Genomic DNA, 16,984 nt, shown 5'->3' with positions numbered 1-16,984 from the left:
CAGGGCTCAAGTCTGCACCTGCCCTGGGCAGCGGGGACCCTATGTGGGTTGTGGTCTTCCCAGATGCTGCCTGGACAATGGGGTTTCTGCTCAGAGCCTCTGCTCATTGCTTCTTCATCTACAGGGAAACAGCACAGTTCAGGCCTCCCTCCTTGTCCCTCAGCCTCTGAGACATTCTTGGGGCTGACCCCCAGGGCACGGAGAAGGGGTGAGGCCCTGTGCTGCGGGAAGGGAGCATTAGTGGTGGGAGAGTGTGCAATGTGTGTGAGTGGAGGTGTCCTCCTCTGATTCCCCTGCGTGTTAATCAGGAACGGATGCTGGATTTTGTCAAATGCTTTTTCTGCATCAATTGAGAGGACCATGTGGTTCTTATCTCTTCTCATATTAATTTGTTGTATCACATTGATTGATTTGTGAATGTTGAACCATCCTTGTAGCCCAGGGATGAATCCCACCTGATCATGGTAGATAATCTTTTTAATGTGCTGTTGGATGCTGTTGGCTAGGATCTTGTTGAGAATCTTAGCATCCATATTCATCAGTGATATTGGTCTAAAATTCTCCTTTTTGGTAGGGTCTTTGCCTGGTTTGGGGATCAGGGTAATGCTGGCTTCATAGAAAGAGTCTGGAAGTTTTCCTTCTGCTTCAATTTTTTGAAACAGCTTCAGGAGAATAGGTGTTATTTCTTCTTTGAAGGTTTGGTAGAATTCCCCAGGGAATCTGTCAGGTCCTGGGCTCCTGTTTTTTGGGAGGTTTTTGATCACTGCTTCAATCTCGTTATTAGATATCGGTCTATTCAGGTTGTCGATTTCTTCCTGGTTCAATTTTGGTAGTTTATATTTTTCCAGGAATGCATCCATTTCATCTAGGTTGCTAAGCTTATTGGCATATAACTGTTGATAATAACTTCTGATGATTGTTTCTACTTCCTTGGTGTTAGTTGTGATCTCTCCCTTTTCATTCATAATTTTATGAATTTGGGCTTTCTCTCTTTTCTTTTGGATTAGTGTGGCCAATGGTTTATCGATCTTATTGATTCTTTCAAAAAACCAGCTTCTAGTTTCATTGATACGTTCTACTGTATCTCTGGTTTCTACCTCATTGATCTCAGCTCTAATCTTGATGATTTCCCTTCTTATGTGTGGACTGCGCTGGGATAAAGGCAGCCGGAAGGAGAGTGGCAAGCACAAAGCAGTTTGTTAAGGATACTATACTCTCAAGGCGGGAGAGGGCAGGCCCCGAGGTGGCAACTGTCCTGAGGTCACAAGGGTCTTTTCTTTTTATGGAAGTGGGGGTCTTGGGTCATGGACAGAACAGCACAGCACAGGACAGGCTCCTGCCCATCATCAGGAGGGCTCCACACATGGGTCGAGAGGGGATCTTTTGACCCGACAAGGTTTGTACTGAGTGTCCTGACAGCCTCTTCCCACGGGGGGTGGCAAACACACTGTGTTATGCCACCTAGGGGGTGACCCTAGGCAGGAGTTGAAGAGGAGAACTTGTATTCACACCTGTGGCTCTCGGTGGGTCAGTCCCAGGTGCTGGAAGCCACAGAGCCGGGATCAGGCTTCTGGGTGTACCTATTTGTTGCTGCCCTTGCCTGTGGCTCCTGTCTAACCAGCTGCCTGCTCTGTCCAGGAGCAGGTGTGGTCTCCTCCTGCTGTCTCCCCACCTTCCCTAAACTTGAAGGGGATAATCTGTGGAAAGGAGCACATGTCTTTACTCTCCATCCTTGGCTGTGAAAAGATCTCAAAGAAGTATCTGTTAGAAGGTCTCTTCATACTTCCCTGCATCTCACCGAGAGTCACAGGACAGAGAGCAGGGGTCTGGGGTGTCCGAGACCAGGCTTTCGACCGAGCCCTGCTATGAACCCTGGTTTTTCTCACCTGCAAAATGAGGCCATAATCTCACCTAACCGAGAGAGAGAGAGAGAGAGAGAGAGAGAGAAATATGTATTTGAAGCCGTGGGGGTGGTGATATTTGGGAGGAAAGAGATAATGGATAACGTATATTAAAGGGTTGTAAAATGTGCAAAGCCTGGCCATTTGTTTCTCAGGAATTTTCTTGAAACTCTGAGCAGGGAAATCGTCCGCGTGGCCCTTGTCCCTGTCCTAGAATGGGACCAGAGTCTCCCAGGCAGAATCATTCTGTACAGAGCTTTTAAACATAAGTAGCTTCACATTCTCGTCCTTTCCCTGGTGAACAGAGCTCTGCTCAGCACAAGGCTGAGAAGATGTTAATTGTTTTTATCCTTGAAAGGGAGGTTATTAAGAGAAGTCTCGATTCAGAAACTTCAAGGAGAAATGGGAGGGCGTGGTGAGGGTGGAGTGGGGGCAGATTGCATTTCCTGTTTTCCCTGCAGACGGTGTTGGAAAACACGCCAGGAAAACCATGGATACCCGCGTAAAAAAATTCCAAAATTCATTCTCTTTGCCACCAGGGGCCCAGCCCAAAAGGTGACGAGTGGAAGAGGTGGATTTCTTTTCAAGGCTTGGGGTTTGCAGGAGTCCAGCAAAAGGCTTGGAGGGTGAAGACAGCCTTCGGAGGGTGACATCAGCCTGCAGCAGGGGCCAGAAGCAACAGAGCACAGAAAGTCTGGTTTTCATTTACAGTTGGGTCAGGCCCACAGTGGGGAGAGGGAGAGGAGGGGTCGGGAGGAGGAGTGGGGAGGAGGAGGAGGAGGAGAAGGAGGAGGAGGAGCTGGAGGAAGCCCTGACTGTATCCTTGGATCAGGTCCAGGGTTTGGAGCTCAGTCTTCCACCAAAGGCCGCTCAGTTCTCCTGCGCTCCAGCCTCCTGCGAGGACCGCAAGGGGTTTCCTCCTCCGCCCGGAGCCCCGCTCTTGCAGAAAGGAAAGCAGACGCCGTCAGCGGGAAAACCATGCGAACCTAAGTGAACAGAGAAGCCCAGGGACATACATTTCTTCAGATTTGCTCAGGGTAAGTGTGTGGTCCCCTCTGCCCGTGTTCATGGGCGAGAAGGAACGGTTTTAGACCCGGTTGAGCGTTACTAGGGGGTTCTCGTGGTCACTCTTTTGGAGTTGGTATTCCGGACATGATTCTGGTCCCTGGAAGACTCAACTGAGCTTTCTTTCCCACTTTGGGGCCCCGGAATTTCTGCAGCTTGGTGAAGGCCACGGCCCGCCCGTGGGCTGCAGTCGCGTGGCACTGTGGGTTTCCTCTGCCCATCCTGCAGTGTTTCTGGGCTGCAGTCTGTTTGACAGTCTCTCCTTCTGAAACTTGGGGGAGGGGAAGAATTTGCTTTGTTAGCAGAAGTGTCTTCGCGAGGATTCGCAACTACCTTTTGAGCAGCTTTTTGGGGAAGATTCTGTCTGAATCTTCCCAAGTAATCTTCCCAGGTGGGCACATCAGCTGGGCCTTCTGCCCCAGGCTCCACGTGGACAGGGGCTGGTGGAGCACATCTGTTACCCTTGGGGGCTGGGGGCGACTCTGGTGCCCTGGCTCGGGGCCAAGTCAAGAGTTCCTCGGCTGGTACGAAGGGTTTCCTCTTTTCAGGAACCTGAGGTCACTGTTGGAGTCTCTGTCCTGGGGCCGGGGGTGGGGGGTTTGCATAAAACTGCTGCCGAGGCCAGAGGAGGAGAAGGCATTTGGTGTTCGGGCCACATGCCCAGTGGATAAGGCAGGGCTCCTGGGGCCGTGGGGCCCGCCCGGGTTGCCCAGATGTGGTGCGCGTGCCAAGTCGGACGGCCCAAGGCCTGTTCTTAAGCTGGGACACCCAGGATGGATGGTGTTCCCTGACAGTGGCCAGCTGGCCTTGGGGACCTGTTTCAAGTGTAGAAAGTGGACCAGGATTGAAGCAGGGGTAGGGTCACTGGGAGGAACCAAGGGAATCCAGGAGTGGGGGGTGGGGAATAAAACCCACATCAGCATTTCACAGCCTGGCCTAGGAGCACACTAAGAGGCCGGTCTGGGCTCCAAGAACAAGCTGCTCCGAGCACAGGGGTGTGTCCTGTGCCCAGAGGGAGTGCAGTGGTGCTGGCCCATGCCAGCCAGCTCCTTGCCTGGTGCACAGCTATCCTTGTAGGATCTGAGGTCTGCAAAGGCACTCAGAGCCCATGTGGACTGATACTGCTCCTCGACCTGGGATTCCCCCCACCTCCCAGAGCACCCATTCCCAGTAGTTCAGGACACTGAACAGAAATGACTTTAATTGACATCTAGGCCGCCTCTGGGGCTGGGGACCAAAAGGGTGGGACCTGTACTTGACTTTGTTCTTAATGTGGACTTGTTGCTGAGTGTGAAGGCACAGGGATGGGGAGGTGAGGGACTTTTGTAGGAGCTCAACACAATGGTCATGTGGGCTTAACCATCTTTGTTGAGGCAGGGAGTTGCCATTACTGTGAGACTTATTTTTCTCTTTCCCTAGTCTGGCAGGGAGAAAACCAAGAAGAAGACATTGGGTGGAGAACAGGGTCTGGGAGAGGATGCCACAGCAAGGTGGAAAAGTGTGGCCATCCTGCATTTTTCCTATGGGGGAATTGGAGGGTGTGGCCACCCCACCTTCCTGGGAGGTGGCCAGGGAAGCCTCTAGAAGGTTAGCTCTTGAATCCAGCTCTGCCAGCTCCATCCCACCATGCTCGTGGCTCTTCTGATGGGATATATGGCCGAAGTCCAAACGAGGGGTCTTAAGGGCATTTTTGATATAAGATCTTTCTGAATAGAAATGTCTTTGTTTCCGCACTTCCCTTTATTCTGGCCACATGAGTGCCTTTTGTCATTTTCATAGCTTAGAACCTAACACATCGCCGATGATGAAGTAGGAAGAAACCCTCAATTGATAATCAATGATGGATTTGTAGTTTTGGGGCAGAGGGCTGCAGGGCCCACTGCTGTAAACCAGCTTGAATTCAGTCGTCTATCCCTTCTGGAAGTTGGTAGAGAGTTCCTGCCTCGGGAGCTTCCTGGCCGGGGAACTTGCTCAACCAGATAAAGCACAGTTCCGACCAGCAGCCCGCGTTGCCACCCACTTTTATGTGAAATTCCACAATTAGGGTTTAAAAGTTGCCAGCAAGCCACAAAGTCTGTGCCATGAGACTGTCCTGCAGGCATGCTAATAGCCTCAGCCAGTTTTCTTTGACAATTCGTTTTTGTCACTATTTAGTTTGGAGGAACCCGAGAGGATCTGTTATCTCTTGGAGGAGGAATCACAGGCAGCTTCCCCTTCTCAGTGGGACAAATTGTACCAGGCGGCCTTTACATGCCACCCCTGGGCCCTCGTGGTATCTTCGCCGTGGAAAGCAGGCAGGGAGAACCACTCCACTGTGGCACCAACAGCTGATGGTGTCAGGAGGGACCTGACATTTAAAGAAATCTCGTTAGCTGCTCTGGCTGAGGAAATGGAAGCCCAAAGTAATTCAAATTTTAATGCAGGGAAGCTTTAAAAAGTTCCGCTAATTCAGACAGACTTGAACTAGACAAGGACGCTTCTCTTCACCCTCACATTTCCAGATATGGTGTCTGTCTTTCCAACATAAAAATTCTGGAAGGTTATTCTCTGTTTTAAGGAAAAGATGCTGCCTTCTCCCTCTACATCAAGGGGGATGCCTGCCCCCTGCTTATGACACACAGCGTCCTGTTCACAAAGGGTGGCTGTCCACATTATCTTGATTTTTGAAAGCATAATTTCGAACATCTTCTGGTCTCATAAGTCTATTCTGGGAGAGAGATGAAATTTTGAGTTAGCACATTGACCCCCTGTAGCTTACTCTGAAAACGTAGGCTGGTTTTCTGTCCTCTAGAGGGCGGTGTGTGCACCCTTCCGAGCTCTGGAAAAGTCTCCAAGTGGTGGGAGTGCTTCAGGGTGTGGTTTCTGGGTTTGTAGGGAGTAGGTTGATAGCCTTCTCAGCAGAGCTCAGGGGTAACTTTCGACTGTTTAAACACACATCTTTTAAAATGTGACTGTAATACCTGAAGTGGATATACATTTAGAATTTTATTTTATTTTTTTCTGTGCTCAGGTACTGAAGTAAAATTGTGCCTTGAAGTGAGGCATTCTGCACGCTCAAATAATTTCATTATAAGGGCGTCAGTCAAGTAAGAACTTATAAAAGAAACATTTTGCTCCCATCCCCTAAGAAAAGTGTAAATTAACAGTAGGTTGTTTCAGAACCAAAGCAAATTTGCATATTGAGGCCATGCTGTCTCCATGTAGGACTTTTGAACTTTAAAACTGGCAGGAATAATGTGAAGGGGAACTGATCCAGTAATTCCCAAACTTTTCATTACCAGCCCTCTGCTACTTGCTCCTGAGAGGCAATTTAATTGAACAAGTTTTAAAAAATTCATGGGGTGCCTGGGTGGCTCAGTGGGTTGAGCCTCTGCCTTTGGCTCAGGTCGTGATCTCCAGGTCCTGGGATCGAGCCCCGTATTGGGCTCCGTGCTCTGCGGGAAGCCTGCTTCTCCCTCTCTCTCTGCCTGCCTCTCTGTCTACTTGTGATCTCTGTCAAATAAATAAATAAAATCTTAAAAAAAAATTCACACAGACTATCATTACAAACGTCCCGTTTTAAATTAGACGTATTGTTAGCTCAGATTGTTAGCCCGAGCCCCCCACTGTTGGGGTCCTGAAGGACAGGATGCCAGCTCAGAGAGAATGTACCTAACCTTCTACTTGGTTCATGTTCTCATTCATTCAAGCTCAATGAGCCGTGCTCTGCTCCATGGGCTGGGGAGCTTAGAGATTGAGGGAGGGCACAGGAATGACTGAGACATAGACCTCACCCTCTGTTTGGCAAATATGTGATTTCCATTCGGCTATTTTAAATATCAAAAAATTACTACCTGGGTGGATGCTTTCTCCACACCCTTGACATTTCAGATGAAAGAATGGAGCACAGAGAAGTGAATGACTAGTCTGAGATCACAGTGTTAGTAGCAAAGCAAAGTCAGCATTTCTGGGTACTCTTGCCCATATTAAATTGAGCTCGTAAGCAGATACCCCAAGACTGGGAATATCAAGGGAGCAGAAGTCGTTAGAGAATATTTTAGGATATCATATGAACAAAGGCACTCCTTCCTATTGACCAGTCTTCTATGGAGTAGTATATTATAAGTTTACTTAGCAGAGAGGTAATTGTTTAAAAAAATCTGGAAAGAGGAGAAACAATAAGACAAACAGGAAAAGTTCTGCCAAACCCTTTCCCAAAGGCAAATTGCTAGTCTTTTGTAGGAGTCTGGCTGCATCTAGCAGAACATGATCCCGCTGTCCTCCTTCCTGAATTCTAAGTCTCATGAGATACAGAGAAATATTCATGAGTTAGGAACGGTCAGTGGAAATCATGGTGGGAACTAGTTCTGTAAGATTTCCCTGGTGTGCACTATATACGCTTATTTTTCATGGACCCAGGGCATTGAGCATTGGCCACTGGAAGGAAGAACTCATGGGTCAGTTTAATTGGAAAATTAAAAATTGAACAGCAGCTGTAGATGACTCAGGTCTCAAGGGAAGCCATTCCAGGAAACTGGTTTTTCTCTTCTGGAATCTTCATCAGTTGATTCAGCACTCCTGAGCCAGCACCCAGAGCTAGGGCCAGCTCGGCCGAGGCTCACACATTGCCCGATATGCCCCTGGTGGGGGGCTCTCTGTTTCTTGTGGGGGCAGCACAAGACCCATCCCTGGTCAGGCCCAGGGAAACAGAGGGAAGGAAATCATAGCAGAACTTTACACGTAAGAGCGTAGGGAGATTAACTGATCATTACTGATAGAGGGGTAAGGAAGTAGAATTTTTCCAGGCTATTACACTAAATCTGGTGTTGATAATATTATATTAGAGGTTTTGACTTAAGTTTTTTAAAAAAAGTCTATTTTAAATAATTTTCTCTTTCAGATTTGATCATGAATCAGAGCAGAAAACAAAGATGTTTAATTTTTCCTTGCAGTGTGAGCACGTTTTAACCACTTTGGGTAATTCCTCAGTGGGACAGCATGGTTTTGGAGAAGCCAGGAGCCCCCAAAGTTTGTGGCCAGGAAAGGCAGAGAGGTGGCCAGAGGCCAGTGCCGGCCCAAGCAGCCGTCTCTCGGGACACGGCGCTGGCATGGGCTGGACGTGTGTGCAATTTCTTCTGAAGTGTTTTCGAAGGCACTCTCTCTCTGCTTTAACGTCAGATCCCATCTAGTCTCTGCTAAATGTTTATCGTTAGCAGGAGAAATGGGGAAAGTGCCGTGTCTGGCTGCCTGGTCTTGAAGAGGGCAGAATGTTTTCTACACATGAGTGGTGGTGTCGAGCTTTTCCAGCTACCACTGATGTGGAACTTTCTGCTTCGTGGTTATTATCTTGGACCTTAGGCATATGTTTTTTAAATAAGTTTCCACGTATCTGGCAGCTCACCTGGAGGCTCTTCAAGTGGCCTTTACAGGGGGAAAGAAGCTAACACTGATGGTGCTTAGCATACGCTTGCCGGTGGCCTCCTTCAGTGGGGAGGCTGCGTATGGGGGGGGACATCCCATCCCTCCTTTTCTGTATTGCCCTGTTTAAATACAGGAGCTGCTGAATGGGTATCGTTTTACTTGACTTTACCAGGAGGAGCCAACAGTGAAAGATCTAGACTTGGCTACTGAGTGTTTACAAGGACACTGTGGGTGGCAGTGAGGCCAAGCCAACATACATCATCAGAAGAGCTAAAATTTCCCTCTCGCAGGAAACACGTTCAGAGCCTGGGTCAAACAGATAGTGTCTCAGACATATGCATGTGTGGCTGATATCCTCTTCGTTTGGGCCTTTTCATAGAATGGAAAGATGAGCTTCAAGTTGTAAAATAAACAGTTGAAAGACTACCTTTAGATTTAGAGGGGTTTTCTCTGAGATGTTCCAAAGCATTTGCTTTTGAGGATTCCCCCAAAACTCTTTCAAAGGGCAGGGATATATTAAATTCCACCCTCTTCCTTCTATAATGGAGGACCTAATAGATTCTCTCTTCTCTTCCTTCCTGGTGGGCAAGAACGAGGACCCCTTTCCCAGGATTCCTGCCAGGAGGCAAGGGGAGTGAGAGAAGGAGGCCCGAGAAGACAGCTCGGGCTGCCAGCTTGAGCCCCCGGGGTTTCCTGACGTGCGACTTCTGGTCTCGCAGCAGAGAGGCCACACGCCTTCCTGGTCATCACGGATTTCTGTAGCTCCCACTTTAAATGGGACATCAGGAGTTAACAGAAATCCTAGAACTTGTAGGAGGGCCAGACTGATTTTAAAAAGCAATGCTCACAGAAGAATGAATAAATGCCCTCAAAATGGGGCCTCTGGATATATTTAAGCTTTTGTTTCAAAATTATTTCCTTGTGTGCCTGTGTGTGTGTCTTTCTTAAAAAAAGATTTCCAGACACGGAAAACGAAAAAGCTTTTGAGTAGACGTTATGAAAACTAATTTCATGGAATTGCAGAATAGCTTGGGGGAAGTCTTGGGAATATGACCCAGTAGGATGGCAAGTTGGAGGTCTATGGAAAGCCATCTTTGAAATGAGAGATGTCTGTAAATTTCAACTGGACAGATACAAAAAGGAAAAATGCAGCTCAGAACCTTCTCAGAACAAGGCAGAGTGATGAAAGGAATTGCTAATGCCAAATGGAAAGATAAGAATGCAACTTTAATGAAGTTCTATGATCGAATCCGCTGACTTCTGGACCCAGAACCTATGACACAAAGAAGAACCTCACCGCACCCAACCCAAGGGTCTCAGGCGGCCAATTCTGACTTTTCTTTCATGTTTAAAACAAGAGCAGCAGGCAAATGGATCCTCCTGACACAGAATCTGTCCCCAGAGAAGTCTATTTTTTTCCCCAGAGGAGATAGGAGTTTCCTTGGGATCTGGGCCAGACCTGGCACCGTCTCTCAGTGTTTTCAGGGGATTTTCCCATGGGCTTTGCAAACACAGACTTTGGTTAGGATTCTGGTTCTATCTTGTTTTATCCATGTGGTCTTGCCTCCCCTGCTTTCAGTTTCCAGCTATAAAATGAGGGGGAGGGAATGGAAGCAGTCATTGGGTTGTTGGGTGGAGGGCATGAAATCCCATGGGTGAGACAGAAGTGCCATAAATACTACTCAGGCTCTCTTGTCTCTATTTTCTGGGGTGGGGGGAGGGTGATGAGGGAGGGGCTGCGTCTTTCTCCCTTGCTAAAATGAGCAAGCCCACTGATCATTTGGGAAGATGATGTTTGACATCTTTTAAAAACTTCAGTTTTAAAAATTGGGACTCCATGACATGATAAATAGAACAGACTTAATTGCAAACAGACACATTAACAAATATCCAGCAGCTGGGCTAGGAACACTAAAGCCACATGACTGGCTCCCAAGCACGATGGCAAGAAAATGTGCGGGACCGAAAGCAGTTTTCCCACCTGGGGATTCAACTTGGCCAAACCACGTGAGCTCATCAGTCATGAGTGTGGCTTGGATAACACAAGCAACGTCTCCAAAACAGGAGGAGTTTTCCGCATCTGTCCTCCCTCCCCGCCCCTCCCCTCCCCTCCCCCTGCTCCCCCCTGTTCTCTTCCAGTCTTCCCCTCCCCTCCCTTCCTTTTTTCCTTAATATCTGGGTAGATTTTAGAAAACATAATTCCTGTGCACTGTACACTCATGTCATTATTTTGTGTCTCAATGGGCAGCACTTCATTTATGGGGTTACTCTTCTAAAGATGAGTATCTTGGAAATCAGTTTTTATATGTCATTTTCAACCAATTTCAGGTTCCTTGTCCTTAGAGAAGAGTTGGAGTAAGTAATGTCTCAGGAAGATGTTAGAGATTTCATCTCATTACAGTTTAGATTTTTTTTTTTTTGAGCTTTATCAAAGATGAGAAAATTATTTCGGAATTTCTCAGTAGAGAGCCTACTCTGTGTTCAACGTAGGAGAGGACCCGAGGACTGTAAGAAGTCAGATGTGACACTGTGTGAGTTGCAGGGATGGTTACAAAGCCATTAGTAAACTGGTGAACACAGTGTACCCATTTGTGAAGGCTGCTTGCAGGGGCCTGGGGTCCTCCTGTCCCACACCCAGCGGGGAGTGAGCAGATCTTATCTCCCTTCCTGCTTTTTTCCATATGAATTACACGGTCCAGTGATTTCTGCTGAGGCCCTGTGATAGTCTCTTGCTCTCATTCTTAAACAAAAGCACTACTTAGAACCTTGAATCTTGTGCGTAGATCAAATGTTTAAAAAGGTTAAGCTAGACTCCCTGAAAGATTCACATTAAAATTTTTCACTGAAGCGGTGGTACTATGGTACTTAAACTTTAGTGGGGGGGTAGAATAGATGCTTCTAAAATCACACGCGGACATGGATCTTATCCCCAGAAAACCCCAGATACAGTTGTGTACACGTTTGTGGGAAGTTGACAGGTCCTGTGAAATTTATGGATCCATATTAAAAAAATGTTTTGACCAATTACAGTATTACAGGTTGTTTTAGAAAGGGCTGCCTGGAGTTTTGGGAAGAATCCAGTAGCATTTAAATAATATGGACATACAATTTCCCTATAAAACTATTTTCTAGTAGGATGCTTATTGATGATAGAAAACTCCAATGTTTAATTTTAACAGAAAGAATCAACAATAGTACACGTACAATGTACTTTTACATTGTTCTAATGTGTATATCCCCAGGCGCCTGGGTGGCAGTTAAGAGACTCTTGATATTGACTCAGGCCATGATCTCCAGATTGTGAGATTGAGTCCTGTGTTGGGCTCCATGCTGGCATGGAGCCTGCTTGAGGTTCTTTCTCTCCCTCTTCCCTTTCCCCCCTCTAAAAAATGTGTATATCCTCAACTGAGAACACAAACATATAAATTAAAACCCTGCATTTACTTTTTTTTCCCCCTGAAGAAAAATTCAGAAATAGGTATAGCAGAATGTGGAGAAAGGGAGTTATGGCTGGATGAAAAAATCTGGAAAATTTCCAGGGTAGAACATCGGCTTGAGGGATTCCTAGGTGGTGGAGGAGGCAATCTTGCGGCTGGGTTGGAAGGTCATCCTCAGTGGAGAAAGTAGACCAATCAGGCAAGTGGTGCCTGTGGGAAGTGCCATGAACACTAGCCAGGACTCAGTTAGGACTTGGGGACACTATGGCACCAAGAGCCAAGCACTGTGGGCTGCCCTTCTCCACTGTATTGATCCGTGTCTAATGCGTGTTCACAATTTCAAGCGAAGATGTTTGGTTGTGCCTTTGAAATGCTGCCATTGTGACCACTCACTGTCACCTTACTGTAAGAAAGAAAGGATGTCCTCTTAAAGACTGGCCTCCTGATCATCATGAGAACAAATTTTTCTTCACGGTGTTGATATGTTTCCAAGAGAAAATTGTATCAACAGGTGGTTCTCTTTTTAAGCTCTCAGAAGTGGAGTCACAGGGTTGATTTATCTCTTTGTTGGCTTTCCTTGGAAATCTAAAGGTGCAGTGGATCTTGGAATCCACTCTCTTTTTTATAGTTTTGCCTTTCTCCATCTAGTCCACCAACTTTTGGCCAGCTGGCTGAGAGCCCACACTCTGCGTCTTGCTGTTCCTCAGAGCTGGGCCAGAGATTTGAACTCCAGCTTCTCCCTCTGGGCCTGACACGTGGTGGGAAAAACTATGGGCCTCAGCTTAGGTTTTCTATATGGTCACTGCACCTGTGTCCTTAGGTGGAAGCCTTCTGAGGGCTGCCTCTTGGTTCTCCTTGGTCCTCAATGCTGTCTTGTTGAGTATTCCAACTGGACACTGGTCTCCTGCCAAGGCCACCTCACTACATAGACAGACTTTCCTCTGCTATCATGACTTGTGTTTCTCTATATAACACTGACAATAGCAGATCATCCTTAATACTGGCTTCATTCGCAATGTGGGGAAGATGGAGTTTCTGCATTGTATGGTGGACAACTGTGAACAGAATCATTGGGCCATCTCCTAGGGCAAGAGGAAGGTCAAGCTGGAGAGGTCAACAGGTGCAAAAGCTTAGGCATTTCCTGGAGCTGATTTAAGAGCTCAGACCGTACTGAGGGCAGAAATAATTTTTGCACCAGGTCTCACTGTTATATCAGATTCTTTTTTACTTTCAAACGACTCAAGTCTTGTTCCCCAAACCTTGAATTTTGCTGCCTGATACATATTTTCTTCTTCCTTTCCAAGTATTATTTATGGGAGAAAACAAACATTATACTGATTCATTATAGAGGCAAGGAAGCATGCTTTAAGAAAATGTTTACTTGGATTTTGTTGCCATTTTAGCTCTTAGCCATGATCATACCTCAAAAAAAGTTTATATTATACCTGTTAAATCAATGGCTACATTTAAGGGGCACATTCTTACCCTTACTTTTGAAAACAGGTGATTTTTCCTGTCCTTTCTTAAAAATTGTGGTAAAACACACATAGCATAAATTTACCATCTTAGCCATGTTTCTGTAAGGATTTTTAAAATTTATTTTTGAGAGAAAGAGAGAGAGAGAGGTGGGGGAGGTGAGGGAGAGAAAATCCCAGACTCTCCTGTGGATGCTGAAGTGGGACCCAATCTCTTGACCCTGAGATCACGATTCAAGCCAAAATCAATCAAGAGTCAGACGCTTAACCCACTGAGCCACCCAGGTGCCCTCCATCCTAACCATTTTTAAGTGAACAGTCCAGTAATGTTAACTATATGTTTCTTGTTGTGCAATGAATTTCTAGAATTTTCTCATCTTGCAAAACTGGAACTCTTTACTCATTGAGCATCTCCCCACTTCCCCACCCTTTGGTGACCACCATTCTATTTTCTGTTTCTAACGGTTGGACGACTTCAGATACCTCCTCTAAGTGGAATCTTGCAGTATGTGTCTTTTTGTAATTGGATCATTTCACTTCTCAAGGTTTCCACAAGCTTTGTCTCACAATGACTCGTATGATAGGATTCCCTTATTTTTAAAGGCTGAGTAATACTTCACCATACACATGTCTCATATTTATCTTTATCTGTTCATCCATCGGTGGACATTTATGTTGTGTCTATGTCTTGGCTGTTGTGGCAAATGCTGCAACAAATTTCCATGTGCAGCTATTTCTTTGCAATCCTATTTCAGTTATTTTGGATGTATGCCCAGAAGTGGCATTGCTGGGTATACGGTAATTCTATTTTTAATTTTTTGAGGACCCTCCATATCATTTTCTATAGTGGCTGGATTGTTTTATATTCCCACCAGTAGGACATCAAGGTTCCAATTTTCCAGCATCCTTATCGATTATTATTGTTTTGATATTCATTCTAAATGGGTGTGACGTGATATCTCATTGTTTTGATTTGCATTTCTCTGATGATGAGTGATATTGAGTATCTTTTCATGTGCTTAATGGTCATTGGTGTATCTTCTTTGGAGAAATGTCTATTCAAGCACTTTTCCCATTTTCAAGTCGGATTATTTGTTGTTGCTGCTGTTGTTGAGTTGTGGGAGTTCTTTATATATTCCGGGTTGAAACCTTTGTCAGATATGGGGTTTGTGAATATTTTCTCTTTTTCTGTAGGTTGATTTCACTTTGTTGATAGTTTCCTTTGCTGCGCAGAGTTTTTGTTTCATCAACTCCCATTTGCTTTTGGTGTCATAGCCAGGAAAGCATTGCCAAATCCAATGTTATGAAGACTTCAATATTTTCTTCTAGGAATTTTAGAGTTTCAAGTCTTATGTTTAGATCTCTAATCTGTTTCAAGCTAGTTTTTGTAAATATTATAAGATAAGCATCTAATTTTGTTCTTTTGCATGTGGATATTCAGTTTTCCCTGCGCTATTTGTTGAAAACTGTCCTTTTCTTATTATTTAGACTTGGCGCTCTTCTGAAAGATTGTTTGACAATATACATGAGGTGAGGGTTATTTCCAGGATCTCTGTCTCTTTCCATTGGTCTATACGTCTGTCTTTATTCTAGCACCATTCTGTTTTAAAGACTGCAGCTTTGTAATATGTTTTGGAATCAGGAAATGTGACACCTCAAGTTCTGTTTTTCTTTCTCAAGATCGTTGTAGCTCCTTTGGGTCTTTTGAACACCTTATGACTTTAGGATTTTTTCCCCTTATTTCTACAAAAAAAAAGTCATTGGAATTTTGATAGGGCAGGGGTGCTTTCTGATTTGGGGTGAGGAGAGGGTGTTGTTTGTAGGACAAAAGTTTGGTGACCCAGGCTACCGAGCCCATCTGAACACGAGCTTGGCTGGTTGAAAGTCATGTGTGCAGCCACCAAGTGGTGTGTGCCTATGGGACACCATGTAGCAACGTGGTCAGTCCTCAGGTTTGGCTTCATAGGCTTGTTGATTCAATGTCCCTGGATACATTCCATTCGGAGATTGCTGGTTGGCACACAGCAGGTTTTTGTTGGGAAGAGAGTGCTAAATAGAGAGTAAGGGCAAGATTTGAAGTGGGTCCAGAGGCCATGGTTGTGTTGGCACATACTCCAATGTGGGCAAAGCCCATTTTCTCCATAAACTAAAGATTTCCTGGGGGATTCTTTCAAACCTAATCTACACAATTAAGCTGGGTGTCACAGACCTACCATTCTTTGTGCCCACAAATACCTTTACTCTTGATTCCTTCTGCCATTTGTTTGGTGACTTGATAACCAACTCAGTCTGAGAGGAAACAAAGTTTAATTGCCCCCCACCCCGACCTTTTTTTAAAGCTATGGCCAAAGGGATATAATCATTAGATTCAAAGATTCTCATGTATTGTTTAGTCAAAGCTACGTTTCATAAGACGGATAAATCCTAGTTTGTAATCTGAGTGTCGAAACTGATCACTTTGCTTTGCCCTATTTTCTCGTTTAGGTTCTCACTTGGTGCTTAGACACATTCAAAATGAGGAAACATCGACATTTGCCCTTGGTGGCCATGTTTTGTCTCTTTCTCTCAGGCTTTTCTCTTACCCGTGCCCAACAGCAGCAAGCAGGTAAGATCCAGAAACATTTCTTACTTTTATTCAAAGGAATATGTTCTCTGATTGTAGATCTGAGACCTCACGAGCTTGAGATAGAACTTAGACATGGTTTGAAGGGATGGTGAAACCCTTTGTTTTCAGGTGTTCATTCAGGCTACAGACCTTTCCAGATGCTCTGTATCAGGGAGAGATGGCTTATTTTTATGAAAACTTAGGTAGGATAACCTGGAGTTGGTTTACAGGTGGTTTGTCTTTACACTGGTTGTGAGCAGAAAGTTTGTTTCACAAATATTTTACCAAATATAGAGGTGTTCCACCTTTCTGGCACTGGTTTGGTCTCACAGCACATAAAACCAGGGCAAGACAATGATTGAAAATAAACATTTTTCTTAAAAACAGAACACACAGATCACCCCCTCTCTATCACTCTGGGCACATAAAGACATTTTTCATCTAGAATCACCCTATCTTGAAAAAGTCAGTTTCTCAAAACCATTTTAAAAAATAGATCCGAGTTAAGTCTCTTAAGAAGTTGCTTGCAGAGTTTTAGAAAATTGAGAAATGCTTCATGCAGTATTAGCTTGTAGGGATGGGGGGATGGGCTTGGGTCTTCCTCTTCTTTGCCTGGAAAGTTGGGAGTTGGGCAGGGACCCTCCCACAAGGTTCCATGATCCTTAGAGGGCAGAGAACTGAGTACCGCCTCAAGGAAAGGGGGACATTCCTTGGGGCATCAGGGCAGCCTGAGGTAAGTAGAGTCCAGGAGCTGGCTGTGTGCGGCCAGGCTGGCCCACAGCACAGATGGGCACTCTTTGGCCCCCCACAGCCTGACACCCTGAGCCTCCTGCTTCTATCTTTCAGAGAGGACTGGATTCATCTTTGAAAAAGATAGATAACGTCTCACATCTCAAAGGCTTTTCTGGCCCTGAGAAATATATAGTCACTGGTTAGAGTACCTTTCTTCATGTTAAAAAAACAGAAAAATGAGATGCTGCTTTTTTCTACAGTGACACAAGTCTTCACTGAAGGAAGACCTCTTTATTACATTTCTTCTTCTCACAAATTACTCAAAGCATTGGAGACTAGTTGATGTAAAGTGGTGGGAGTTTTCACGGT

At 45.5% G+C, this 16,984-nt stretch overlaps 1 protein-coding gene across 1 annotated transcript in view; it reads left to right on the top strand.

Annotated features, from left to right (window-relative positions):
• Positions 1–2,372: 2,372 nt before the first annotated feature.
• COL6A3 (collagen type VI alpha 3 chain) overlaps positions 2,373–16,984 on the top strand; it is an 82,422-nt gene continuing 67,810 nt past the window's right edge. The window contains 2 exon segments of the mRNA XM_032355273.1: positions 2,373–2,938; positions 15,763–15,883. Of these exon segments, the coding sequence (XP_032211164.1) occupies positions 15,793–15,883 (91 nt within the window). The 5' untranslated portion in view covers positions 2,373–2,938; positions 15,763–15,792.

Source organism: Mustela erminea, chromosome 8 (assembly GCF_009829155.1).
Source record: "Mustela erminea isolate mMusErm1 chromosome 8, mMusErm1.Pri, whole genome shotgun sequence".
NCBI lineage: Eukaryota > Metazoa > Chordata > Mammalia > Carnivora > Mustelidae > Mustela > Mustela erminea.
The sequence above is the reverse complement of the archived record's forward strand: the minus strand, read 5'-3'. Positions and strand labels throughout refer to the sequence as shown.